Source organism: Carassius carassius, chromosome 37 (assembly GCF_963082965.1).
Source record: "Carassius carassius chromosome 37, fCarCar2.1, whole genome shotgun sequence".
Taxonomy (NCBI): Eukaryota; Metazoa; Chordata; class Actinopteri; order Cypriniformes; family Cyprinidae; genus Carassius; species Carassius carassius.
The window spans coordinates 22,636,879-22,651,280 of NC_081791.1; the positions used below are offsets into that span (position 1 = coordinate 22,636,879).

At 36.8% G+C, this 14,402-nt stretch overlaps 1 protein-coding gene and 1 long non-coding RNA gene across 3 annotated transcripts in view; one reads left to right on the forward strand and one right to left on the reverse strand.

Moving 5' to 3' along the window:
* The window catches only part of LOC132118402 (plexin-A1-like), a 239,357-nt gene that overhangs the window by 186,208 nt on the left and 38,747 nt on the right, over positions 1–14,402 (forward strand). For both annotated transcript variants that reach the window (XM_059528223.1, XM_059528224.1), the window contains exons 13-19: positions 197–348; positions 1,270–1,390; positions 1,875–2,011; positions 4,902–5,069; positions 9,667–9,760; positions 10,695–10,931; positions 14,228–14,371. In XM_059528223.1, the coding sequence (XP_059384206.1) occupies positions 197–348; positions 1,270–1,390; positions 1,875–2,011; positions 4,902–5,069; positions 9,667–9,760; positions 10,695–10,931; positions 14,228–14,371 (1,053 nt within the window). The remainder of the gene's footprint in view (positions 1–196; positions 349–1,269; positions 1,391–1,874; positions 2,012–4,901; positions 5,070–9,666; positions 9,761–10,694; positions 10,932–14,227; positions 14,372–14,402) is intronic.
* Positions 2,438–3,249, reverse strand: LOC132118403 (uncharacterized). Its single transcript, XR_009425893.1, has 2 exons — positions 3,177–3,249; positions 2,438–3,099 (listed from the first exon to the last, which is right to left on the reverse strand). It is a non-coding gene; the product is annotated as an uncharacterized LOC132118403 (long non-coding RNA).

Here is a 14,402-nt window from a genome sequence, read left to right on the forward strand (position 1 = left end):
ATTATATGTAAAAAAATTTTTTTTTAAATGCCCAGACTATTTTTTTTTCTACATTTCCTGCTCTTGTTGTCTGCTCTTCTGCCCATCATGGCACTATGTCCAAAAATGTGGTTTGTTGTATAATGGTCAGTTAGCCTAAATCTCCTTCTCTATCTCCAGTAAAAATAGAAATGTCTCTGTTTTCTTCATTGTACAGCTGTTTCCTGAGACCGGTCCACGGCAAGGTGGAACCAGACTCACCATCACCGGTGAGAACCTGGGTCTGCAGTTTAGAGACATCATGACAGGTGTTCGGCTGGGAAAAGTGCCCTGTGTTCCTATTGAAGAGGAATATGTTAGTGCGGAAAGGTGGGTTGGGGTTTTTGCCTACAATTTGTCTGTCCTGTTTAATACTGTGACTCTGCTTTATACATCACCTGAAAGCTGACTAAATAAGATTTCCATTGATGTGAGGTTGGTAAGGATATGACAATATTTGGTCGAGATACAACTATTTGAAAATCTGGAATCTGAGGGTGTAATAAAATCTAAATACTAAGAAAATCGCCTTTGAAGTTGTCCAAATGAATTCTTACCAACGCATATTACTAATAAAAAATTAGGTTTTGATATATTTACAGTAGGAATTTTCTCAAAATATCTTCATGGAACATGATCTTTACTTAATATCCTAATGATTTTTGGCATAAAAGAAAAATCGATAAATCTGACCCATACAATGTTTTTTTTTTTTTTTTGGCTATTGCTACAAGTATACCCCAGCAACTAAAGACTGGTTTTGCGGTCCAGGGTCACATTTAGTTTTTGGCAGAAATGAAAAAACGGCTTTAAGGAATAGAAATACCCTGTGCATTCTACTGTTGTTTAACAACATGTCGATTGTTCAGAAGATCTATAGGTCTATAACACTCTTACTTTTCACTGTATAATTTGTCAAACTCAGTCCATTTTTAATCCATTTTTAGTTCGGGTTACTGATTATTATTCCAGCATAAGTGTCTAGTAATTCCATTTAACATATTTTACCACAACTAAATCAAGAATCCTTGCAGAGCAGAAATCAGTGTAGAAAATACGGAAAAAAGTCTGTAGATTCCATCTGTTCCAACTAATAAATCATACACAGATTAATTATAGTAATAATATTTACTTGTGATGTATCCTATAAATCCATCCATTTACCTTCGTCCCCTTGAAGCCTTTGGTAACTTAGCAGTGCTGTTAATCACAAAAACTAAAGAGGATTCCGGCGTTTTTCCTCTTCTGCAGGATTGTGTGTCTGCTGAATGACGCCACAGGATACCGCGTACAGGAAGCCCAGGTGGAGGTGTGTGTGAGAGATTGCCTGGCTGACTACAGAGCCCTCTCACCCAGGGCTTTCACCTTTGTGGTGAGTGTCTAAGAGTCTGGAGACGCTTAATCCTACAGATGCATTCTGGATAATTTAAATACAAATTGGATTAATATAATTCCAAATTTGTGTATAAATGCACAACCTTTATTTCTAACATTCTATTCATCAGCTTTGCCATTACAGGAATAAATGAGATTTTAAAATGATACATTTAAAATGTAAATTATTGTCACCTTCAGAATGATGTATGATTTGTTGAAATCAGACAAAATATGCCTTTGCTACATCTAGCAAAGTCAGTTCTAAAAAAAATCAAGTTAACATTTTTCATTTAAAACTTCTTTTAAAACTTCACAAATTTTTTGCAAACCAAATCTTTTGAACGGTAGTATGTATATCAGTATTGAATGAGGTTCTACTTGCAAAGAGTTTGTTGCTTTGTACATTTGAATAATAATATTTGCAATAAGATGCCAATAACAAACAATGTGCTCCTTCAATATGTAATTTTCTTCCTTAGACGCCGTACTTTACACGTGTTCAGCCCGTTCAGGGACCTCTTTCAGGGGGAACCAGAATCACTATTGAAGGAAACCATCTCAACGCTGGCAGCTCTGTTGAGGTCTACATCGGGCGCCACTCTTGTCACTTTAAAAAGTAATGCTTTTCTTTACCTCTGGTATATCTTTTTGATGGTGCCATTGTTTAGCAGTTTCCCAATACTGAAAAGGAAACTCTAAATTGTGAGATATTAAACTTGCAGTTGTGAGCAAAAAGTGGGTTTGGAAAAATATAGCACAATTTTGAGATGTAAAATTAGAATTTTGAGAAGAAAACTAAAAATAGCTGATTGAAACAGGAAATTCTGAGAGAAAAAAGTCAAAATTGTATTATGGACACTCACAATTGTGTGTTTATAATGGGAAATTCCCTTGAAAAAAAGGCAAAAACTGCAAGATGTAAACTCACAGTTGCAAGTTTATATATGAAAGTTTTGAGGAGAACTTGCAATTTATATCTAAAAATCTAGAAATATCTAAGAAATATCTATCTCAAATACAAATATCTGATTTGTGAGGCAAGTCACAATTATCTTTTTTATTATTATTCTCTAGCAGGAACAAGCTTCCATAGTTTAACAATAAGGCAAAAGCCCCAAACAATAAAAAAAAAGTATACAATTGTCTGTTTGGCTGCCCTTCTGTCTGTCTTGTTATCGTTTTATCCCTCCATCTGTCTGGCTTTCTTTCTAACGTTGTGTTTTTGTCTGTTATATAGTTTCTGTTTGTTTGTTTGACTGTTTTATATGTTCCATAGGCTCTGTGCCAGTCGTTTTGATGGTTAGCCTGTTGGCTGTTTTGGTGTAGCATTTGCCAACGTACAGTCTCCACTCGCTTGTTAATGCAGTCCTTTTTCTCTCTCGCTCTCTCTGCTTATTCGTCTGCCAAGTTGTCTCCCTATGTCTTTATCTGGATCCTTCCAAAAAGCTGTCTTCCGGCTTCTCACCTTAGCACGTCCACCAGTCATTCCGTCAGTCAAAACGCCCAGGGCCGGGGTTTTTTTTTTTTGTTTTGTTTTTTTTACCCCTCGGCGTGTATCTACAGCATAAAGACACTTTGAAGGCAAGAACATCAGCCACGTTATGGCACAGGCAGTCCCGGTCGATTGTGCGCTTCTGTTTGAGGACGGGGACAGTGAATGAGTGTTCCTGCCGTCCGCCTGTCTATCTGTAGCACCAGACCGCTCTGCATTGCAGCAAAGAATAAAAACATTGTCTCGTTGCCAAGTCTCAGACATGAGAGAGGGAGAGAATGAGGATTACCTTGGTTCTCGCTGACTGAGACGTTAGCCACACCTGGTCTCAGAGCCAGGGTTCACTTCAGAGAGAAAGTCCACTTCCTGTTAACCCATTGTGTAAGATAGTTAAAGGGATAGTTCACTCAAAAATGAATGGTCTCTCATCATTTACTCATAAAATGGAACATAAAAAGAGACATTTTGAATAATGTTCACAATGCTCACTTCAGTGAAATAAAAATGGATGGAGGTTGAAGTAGATTCATACCCCCAAAAAGCCACAATTAAGGAATTGTACACCCTAAAATAAAAAATTGGTCATCATTTACTCACCCACGTCTAAATGACTCTTTCTGCTACAGAAATTTTTTTTTTGAAGAACGTTCACACTGCTTGCTTCAACACAAAGTCAATGGAGAATAGGAGTGTTCTTGCCCCAGAAATCAATCAAACAATTAAAGTTCTGTCTTTATTTACTAACCCTTATGACTTTATAAACCTGTTTGACTTCCTTGTGTGACTGTCAATCTTCTGCTCTGAAACACAGAGACATTTTTCAAAATAACAACTTTTATAAAGACAGAAAACCAAACATTTTGGAAGAGTAGGGTGAGTAAATCATGACAGAATTTTTGCCTAGACTGTTCCCTTAAAGAATTATAAAAGTCGGCTCCGTTAGCCTTGCAGTGGACTGACAAACAGCACTGTCGCGCTATGGGCGTCCCGAGTCCGAATCCCAACTCGAGGACCTTTCCCGATCCCTCCCCATTCTCTCTTCCGCTTTGCATCCTGTCAGCTCAGATCTGTCCTATCATAATTTGGGTAAAACCAGGAAAAACAAATGATTTAAAAAAAATAATTATAAAAGTAGCATTTAGGACATTTGCACTATATTTTAATCCATAAAATATCATTCTATGAGGACCAGTCTAAATTTGAATTAATTATTCACTGAAAGTCATTGAAAGATTTAGTCCCTATTGCACTTTTATTGCATGGAAAAGAGCAGCTTGGGCATTTTGTAAAACATCTGCTTTTATGTTTTTCGGGAAGAGATAGTCAAACGGGTTTCAAAGACATGAGATCTTCATTTTCAACTCAAACATCCCTTTCATATGCTCTGCTTTTTTAGTGTGTGTTTTGTGTCTTCCATTCATAATATCCAGTGTATTCATATTCAAATTTATTCTACATGTCTGTAATCCAAATTACATTTTTTAAAATGCAAAATCTCTGAAAAATATCCCAAAGCAATGGTTGCATGTTGCACTTCATTCCATTGAATGTCTGTATATTTTACCTTTGAGGAAATGTCTGGCTTATCCACTCCACAACTCGCTCTCTTTGCACTCTTCCATCTTTTTATATTTTATTTTTTATTTGTGACAACCACCTTGTCAAAATATGTGCAGTCTTCAGAGGATTTCTGGGCTGTGCATCTTGAAAAGCGTTCCCATGGCAACGTGCTAAGGGGATGTGCATGGAGATTGCAGGCACGTCTCCAGTACAGGAGGAGAGAGTAAAGCAGACAGACAGACAAAAGCAGAGCCCAATTCTTTGAAACCCATATGGTTGTTAACACAAATGATGGAGCTTCATCAAACATGCTTAACTCTGAGTACAGAATCTGTGTCATGATGAAATATGAATGTAATGACATGCTTACATGGCACATGCTCTGATTGTGATGAGAATTACAGTAAACATTTCAGCTGCTCTTTCTCTAACACACCTTCCTCCATGACTGTAGGCGGAGCTCTAAAGAGATTGTGTGCGTGACCCCAGCCGGCGTGAATGCGGGAAGCACACCAGTTATGGTGGACATTGACTCTGCTGAGCTGAGGAACCCTGAGGTGAAGTTTAACTACACAGAGGACCCCACCATCCTGAAGATAGACCCAGACTGGAGCATTGCCAGGTAGGCGACACAACTGTTACATGGCCCATTGATTCAAACATTGTGACTTCAGAATAGAATAGACGGCTGACTACAATGTTGTTTTGTTGGAATCATGGCCTAGAGCAGTGGTTCCCAATCCTGGTCCTGGAGAACACCCAACGCTGCACATTTTAGATGTCTCCCTATTCAAACACACCTGATTCAACTCATCAACTCTTTAATGAAGACTCCTAGAACTCAAATGTGTGTGTCAGATAAAAGAAACACCAAAAACGTGCAATGTTGGGGGTTCTCCAGGACCAGGATGGGGAACCACTGGCCTAGAGGTTTTTTTTTATGTGCCCTAATACATTGAGCAGTGGGCAACCAAGGAGGAAACACAAATTTGAATCTGTTTCCTGATCTTCTCCCCTTTATTCCTTCATTGTCCTCCATTGCCCTTTTGTTTATTTTATACTTTTTGTTTATATGAAGATGGAGAACAATGTTTCGGTAACTTTAAGGTAATTTTAAGTAGCACACATAAATTTTATTGTAACTGTATTGTAGATTTAAGGCCTGTATAAATCAAAGATGGTAACTGTAACAGTAATGATAACATTAAAGTTTTAATAATCATTCAAATCCTACGAGAATAGGGATGGTCACACCAGAACTATAACGATAATGACATCGAGGAACGATATCTTTATGATTACTTTCAAAATGATTTGTGGCTAAATGTGCTGGGGGTTTCACATGACGACCCCTATTCGATTGTGGCCCGAAAAATTGCTCGCAGAAAAATATAATTTGTACACTGGATCTAGATATGTCGTTATATTTTGACGTTTCAAAAAATATATATACTTCACCTTTAAAAATGTGGTTTTAAAAATGTGTCTCTGAAACGTAGTGTTATGGTGCTCATGTGGTAGTCATGGGTTCAAATATGGCCTACTTTGCCACCCCAGTTCACCTATCATATTTTTGTAATCTTTCTATTTTTTCCCTTATTAATAAAAATGAGAAAAAGAAACGTGGCAATTCCTTCTACCTCACTAAAGGAAGTTGGAACAACAAAGAAGTAATAAAAATCAATACAAAGCCATTTGTGTTACACTTTCTCTTGACACATGAGCAGAACTCATTAAGAGGTTGAAAAATGAGATTCTATTAGGCGTCGCTCTACAGTCGCTCCCTTCACGCCATCAGACGTCTGCACCTGCGAGCAGAGCTGCTGTCTGGTGATGTTTTTGCAGCTTTCCAGGGAGGAGCAGCGATTTGCACTAAAGCATGTCTGGTTTGTCGGTGTCGGGGGTGAAATAAAAACAAGTCTATAGAAACACCATCAGCAGTGTCAGATGGGGCAGGCAGGATAGAGCACTTATCACCTGCAACTTCACTGCTCCTGCGGGTTATAGAGCGAGCTCTTTAAAAGCCTGTAGATGAAAAGAAGCTCTCAACACTCCCTCTCTTTCTAGCTCTTTCTCTCTTTCTATCACTCACTTTCTTATTTACCTTTGTGTGGTGTCAGCGGTACGCTCTCGGAGAGCAAAAAGGTGAAAAATGTAAAGCTATGTAGCAAAGCTATTGACTTTATGCACTTAGCAGGCATCTGGGCATAACAATTGTTAGTTTTTTTGCATTTATAGCAGTATTTGAATGACTTCTGATGTTTCGTCCAGGTTATGTTCCTACTTTCATGTAACAGAGCGGTTTATGATGCAAATCCTCAGACAACATACAAAATTGCAAAATTCTGCTCTAAGTTTGATTGCAACATATAATCATTGCTGTTAATAGTGTTCACTGTCTATTTGATTACATGACATTAATTAACTGCTTGATTTTTACCGTACATTTCTAACATGTGGACATCAACTTGAGATAAGCTATTACTAAATATAATGTAGAAACTTTAATTTTCTGTAAAGCTACTTAGTAGCAATTTGCATCGTGAAAAGTGCTATACAAATAAACTTTAATTGAATTGGTTTACATTAAGGCTTAATAGCACCCAAAAAAAATCCAGATTGTCTTAACATCAACACAGTGATATATTTAATTTGGCACAAAATGTGTTGTGTGTACAGAATAATTCTTTAACATTACTAGTTTTTACATTGACTTCTATAAAATACATATGTAACAATTATATTACATACATTTTTGATTTAATTTTTCATCCATGTATGTTGTATATACTGTGAAAAAGTGAAAAATATTTATTTTCATATTTAAAAATTATTTTATGTATACACAATTTTTTATGATATCTATGAAGTGCCAAACAGGAAATAATTATATAAAATCTGAATATATAAATGTAAATTGTGAATATATAGAAGTGAATCTGAGTATATTAGTACATGTACAAGTACATGTTTAGAATTTACATTTATATTCAGACTTAAAACTATATATTCAGATTTCCTTCTATATATGCACAATTTCCATTTATATTACAATTTGTATCTGTATATTTAGGTTTTATATTTATATACTCGGATTTACGCTTATATAGCAGGTTTATAACTATATATTACAATTTGTATCTGTATATTCAGACTTACAACTATATATTCAGATTTATGTTTATATAGCAGATTTATAACTATACTATACTATACTGTGTGTGTGTGTGTGTGTGTGTGTGTGTGTGTGTGTGTGTGTGTGTGTGTATACATATATGTGTGTGTGTGTGTGTGTGTTATTCGGGATATATAGGATATATTCAGATTTATATTGTGTGTATATATATTGATTTACATCTATACATTCAGACTTATAAATATATATTCAGATTTACTTCTAGATATTCATAATTTATATTTATATATTCAGATTTTATATAATTATTTCCTGTTTAGCACTTCATAGATATGGTATATTTAAAAGGTGTGTGTCTGTGTGTGTGTGTGTGTGTGTGTGTGAAGAGGTTCCTGGCTTTTTATTCTTTTCACAAAAGAGTTATTTCACGTCGGTTATTTCACGACACACACATACTCATAACTGTGTGTCTGTGTGATTGTGTTTTGTTGCTGACCCAGGCTGCCACAGTCAAGCGTGCACTCTCTCCACCAAGCCCTGCTTTGAATTGGGCCATTATCCCCCAGGAGTGTGTATCATGGTACCTTTCCCCCCTCCATCTGCTTCAGAAAAACAAATGCACAGACTCGGGGATCAAAGCAGTACCGGAAATGACTGCACCTGTACAGAAGTCGCCCCTAGCTTGAACAGACATAACTGGAACCCAAATGTTGTGGCCTCAGAGCCTGTTATAGTGCGCTGACTGAAGTTGTATTGATTTGAGCTGAAAATGCCCTTCAGTGCCACAGCGCAGCAGGTGTCACGGAGGCAAACATGCAGAGACATCAGCAGCAGTACGGTGCGAGAATCAAACTCACAGACCGCCTATGTTAACAAGCTTGTGAACACAAGACGTCAGTATAGGGAACCCTAGGCAAATTAGTATCTTGAAACGATTTTGTGTTCAGTAAGCCTAAAAAACAGGAGCTGAAGGTACATATAGCATCATCAAATAAAGACTGATGCCAAGAGATCAAAAGTTAGGACAAACAAGAAATAAACCAAGAAAGGTCAGGCCCAAAACTAGCTATGCTAGTACATATAGTTGAAATTACTTGAACTGTTGATATATTTTCAGCTGGTAGATCTGATTTAATGTCATTTGTAAGGTGTCCTCTTGAGTACTGAGGTCGGTTGCTGCCACAGTAATGCAATAAGAGGGCTGCATGCTTGCAATACATCAAGTGTACGGTTGCATACTTGCAAGCATTGTGACTGGAATGAGATATCTTTTCAGATAGTGGTGGGCAGTGGTGGGATCTATTTGTAGTCTATTTGTGTCCTTTTTCTTGTTCCCTGAAGCTTGTACCTGAGTTAAGAGAGATTATTCACTGAGACGGACAGAGACATAGAAAAGTCAGACTGAAAGAACTCCGCACATACAGTGTGCTGTGATCGAGCAGGTCTTCATACATATGGTAAGACAAGCCGTGCTCTAGGGTTAACAGATTTCCTATTGAAACAGGAAGTTGGGACAGAGCTAGGTTAAAGGACTTGTCTCGTTCTCTAAATAGCCAGTAGCATTTTGTTTACATCACAGCCTGGCAAATTGTACTTGAAATATCACAGTTGATTAAAAAGAGGCATGTACATTTGCGGGAGGGACATTCTCAGTCTAGATTTTTACCCACCAAGAAATCTCATTTAAAAGCATTTTTGGCCAGAATATGAAAGTACAGAAGTGTGCTAGCATATAATTAGCTTTGAAGCTAACAGAAGCTGACTGAAAGCTATAAAACTCTTTTTGATTTGATGGGCTCTGTGAATATCATCTAATCGGTTACAACTTATGAAATAGGTGCCGCATATGTAGAGGTGGAATGGCTGGCTCTTCACGGAAATCCTTTTTGTGTCTCATCGCCAAAAGTGATTATGGGATATATTACCTCTGCTCTGTTTTGCCTCCCTTTGGGATGAAAAGCTTGATAGACTGATATTTCTTCAGATTTCAAGGCCAAGTGTTGAGCTAGACTGTATGATTGCGTTATTGTGCGAGATCTGTACCCATCATGTTTCGATGATGACTTCCTGTTTCTCTTCCCAGCGGTGGGACTCTGCTGACGATCAGCGGCACCAACCTGGCCACCATTAAAGAGCCCAAGATCCGCGCCAAGTACGGCTCTGCCGAGTCCTTCCATGTAAGTATCCTGTTTCCTTGTACTTTCCTGACATCTCTAGGTTCTTCCATAATTTTTTCTAATGTTCATCTCACAAAAGCTTCCACATGTTCCTCTGCCGCTGTGTTGCTTAAAGGACTCTGTGACAGCGACACACACGATTCTAACCAGCATTTTTATCTTGAGAAAGGTCACAGAAGTGTCTGTCACTTTTTGTTATTTTCTTTTTAAAAAACATTTCCTTGCACTCTCAGAGTTTAAATGACCACTTTGTTTCTCATAATCACATTAACAATGAATCTATCTATCTATCTATCTATCTATCTATCTATCTATCTATCTATCTATCTATCTAATCTATCTAATCTATCTAATCTATCTATCTATCTATCTATCTATCTATCTATCTATCTATCTATCTATCTATCTATCTATCTATCTATCTATCTATCTATCTATCCTGAGAATGACCAAGGATAGAGATAATTAAAATACATTACATAACTTGGCAGAACAATAAAATATTCAAAAGAAAGTTCTAGAAATCAATGACAACAATTATAAAAATATAAATAAATGATTATTAAGTAAAGTCAATCAAATGTTTAAATCAAATTAATTGCACAATATGTGTAATGCAAATAATGCAATGCTTTTATATTATTTATGTATTTATTAAATAAATGTATTTATGTAATGTATTAGAGTGTATTTAAATGCATTTATTGCAGATGAATAAAACATTAAAAAGATAAAAAGTGGTTCATAATAATGTATTTGTTCTTTACTTATCAATGGATATTGTTCTCATATAATTCAGATTTTTTTCTTATTATTAAAAAACAACAACATTTATACTTAATTTCTATAATAAACACATTAAATTGACACTTTTGGCAATGTTGTTTAAAAAAAGTTTTATTCAGTTTTGTCTCTGTTTTGCTATTCTACTCAGAACTGCACGGTTTTCAACAACTCCGTTATGGTCTGTCTGGCTCCGTCGGTGGCTGATTCGGATAGAGGCTTTGCTGAGACTGGCAGCGGACCGGATGAGATCGGCTTCTACATGGATAACGTCCACGCCCTTGTGGTCGTCAACGAGAGCTTCAGCTACTACCCGGACCCCGTCTTTGAACCCCTCAGTCCCACAGGCATTCTGGAGCTCAAACCAACGTCGCCCCTTATCCTGAAGGTACACATCACTTGTTTCAAATGGTTGATGGATTTGTGGTTATTGATGTGAGGTTTATGTGGCCAATTAGAGTTTGCGTCATTGGTTGATCACGTTGCTGCTGCTTCTGCCCATATTTTCCTTTCCTGAATAAAAGCTGCTAAAGGATACTGCAAAATGGCTAGAGTAATAACTAGAATTTCTCCATACGCACCGCTTCTTCTACATGCCTTCATTTTTTTGATTCAAAATGCTGATCACAGACAGTGGCTGGTTTCTCCTGTAAACCAACTGAGGTGAGAGTCGAAGCATGTCGGGTGATATTTCTTTGTTAAATGGAAATTTATTAACGCAACCTTTTTAGTTAATGCCCGATCCCCCGCTTGGCTTATTGGGGTGGGGGGGCAACCCGGTGCATTAGCAAAGCGAAGGAAAATACAAAAATGCAATTTGGTGAAATAATCAGAGATATTCTGGAGATGCATCACATTCTCCACGCAATTAATTTCTCATCTAATTTGATCTGGGGTTGACGGCGCGGATGAGATGAGAGGGGGAGAGGGAGCAGAATTTGCATTAAAGATCGTCGTGCCGTGGCCTCGCTGAACCCTGAGGAACGAGTGCTTTGCTGTTGTTTATCAACATTTCTTTTTCCCGTGCTTTCTCTCCATGTGGCTGAAGAGTATTCCGAGAGTATTCTGTTTATCTCCTTTGAGGAGATCAGTCGCAGGATATGTTCATATCTGTTCAAGCCTCTGGGGTCTTCTTTGCTTTTTTTAAACCAATATCTTCATGACCTTTACGTGTCCAAGGTTGTGTGATGCTAAATTTAATTCGGACAAAAAGAGACTGTTACTATTATCTTGAAAACCCATTCCAGGATCTTAAAGGAATATTTTCGATATCTGTAGGCATTCCATAAACATATTTTCATCGTTGCCAACACAAAAAATTATGATTATTTAATTGTGTGATTTCACAGTTTTTTTATGTATTATTATTAGAAATGTATCACTTTCATATGTATCATAATTAATTGTTTCTATTAATGAAATTTTATATTGTATATTTTATAGTGTGTGTGTGTGTGTGTGTGTGTGTGTGTGTGAAGACACATACAAATATGATATTATGCAAATGTAATATAATCTGTTTTATGTATTTTTTATTTTAAAGTATTAAATGTTTCTTTGTAGTTATAATGTAGAAAATTCTAAACTGTAATATTTTTGTGTAAACACAAATACACATAAACGCATGAATAACTTAAATTCCCAACAAATATATATATATATGCACATTTATTAATAAATAAAAACTGAAATATCACATGGTCCTAAGTATTCAGACCCTTTGCTCAGTATTTAGTAGAAGCACACTTTTGATCTAATACAGCCATGAGTCTTTTTGGGAAAGATGCAACAAGTTTTTCAAACCTGGATTTGGGGATCCTCTGCCACTCCTCCTTGCAGATCCTCTCCAGTTCTGTCAGGTTGGATGGTAAACGTTGGTGGACAGGTCTCTCCAGAGATGCTCAATTAGGTTTAAGTCAGGGCTCTGGCTGGGCCATTCAAGAACGGTCACGGAGTTGTTGTGAAGCCACTCCTTCGTTATTTTAGCTGTGTGCTTGGGGTCATTGTCTTGTTGGAAGGTGAACCTTCGGACCAGTCTGAGGCCCTGAGCACTCTGGAGAAGGTTTTCGTCCAGGATATCCCTGTACTTGGCCGCATTCATCTTTCTCTTGACTGCAACCAGTCGTCCTATCCCTGCAGCTGAAAAACACCCCCACAGCTTGATGCATGCTTCACTGGGTGGGACTGTATTGGACAGGTGATGAGCAGTGCCTGGTTTTCTCCACACATACCGCTTAGAATTAAGGCCAAAAAGTTCAGAGAATCCTTCAGGTGTTTTTTTTAGCAAACTCCATGGGGGCTTTCATGTGTCTTGCACTGAGGAGAGGGTTCCGTTGGGCCACCCTGCCATAAAGCCCCGACTGGTGGAGGACAGAACTTTCTCCCACCTCCCGACTGCATCTCTGGAGCTCAGCCACAATGATCTTTGGGTTCTTCTTTACCTCTCTCACCAAGACTCTTCTTCCCCGATAGCTCAGTTTGGCCGGACGGCCAGCTCTAGGAAGGCCTAACCTTGGCCAGATCTTTGCCTTGCCACAATTCTGTCTCTGAGCTCTTCGGGCAGTTCCTTTGACCTCATGATTTTCATTTGCTCTGACAAGCACTGTAAGCTGTAAGGTCTTATATAGACAGGTGTGTGGCTTTCCTAATCAAGTCCAATCAGTATAATCAAACGCAGCTGGACTCAAATGACGGTGTAGAACCATCTCAAGGATGATCAGAAGACATGGACAGCACCTGAGTTAAAAATATGAGTGTCACAGCAAGGGTCTGATACTTAGGACAATGTGATATTTCAGTTTTTCTTTTTTAATAAATGTGCAAAAACGTCAACAATTCTGTGTTTTTCTGTCAATATGGGGTGCTGTGTGTACATTAATGAGGAAAAACTTAAATTATTTTAGCAAATGGCTGCAATATAACAAAGAGTGAAAAATGTAAGGGGGTCTGAATACTTTATGTACCCACTGTATATATATATATATATATATGTGTATGTGTGTATATATATATATATATGTGTATGTGTGTGTGTAAAACAGACATATATAAATATAATATAAATTTTTTAGATTTTTAATTACAGAAATGTTTATGATGATGATGATGATGATGATAAATGCAAATCTAAATTTAAAACCTTAAATTAATTTTTATTTCATAAATAGTTTATATATATATATATATATATATATATATATAAATATTTTTGTAACTATGTAACTATACTTGTATTAAACATATATATATATATATATATATATATATATATATATATATATATATATATATATATATATATATATATATACACACACAAATAATATAAGCATGTTTCTACTCTAATGTTTATGATGATAATAATAACAATAAATGCAAATCTAAAATATAAACCTTAAATTACTTGTTGCCAACAAATAAAGTTTTCTTAAATATAGCTTATTGCAATAATAATTTTGTGTGGAAATTATAGTTATTAGCATAGTTTAGGCTTTTAAATGTTTCATGACAAGCTCTGTTGAGAATCATGAGTAAAACATGATTTATGTTAAACCAATTTATGTTAGTTATTTTTATTGTTTCTTTTCATATCTGATTTAGATGCTTTTATCCAAAGTGAATTACAATTGGGGGATACATTGTACATGTTTGATGACAGCTTTTTCTATTTTGTTGTCATTACAGGGTCGTAATTTGGTTCCTGCCGCTCCCGGTAACTCCAGACTTAACTATACAGTGTTTATCGGAGAGACGCCATGCATTCTGACGCTCTCTGAGACCCAGTTGCTGTGTGAGTGGCCCAACCTCACCGGACAGCACAAAGTGACGGTATGTACTTAGATCCTCAAGTTCACACTGA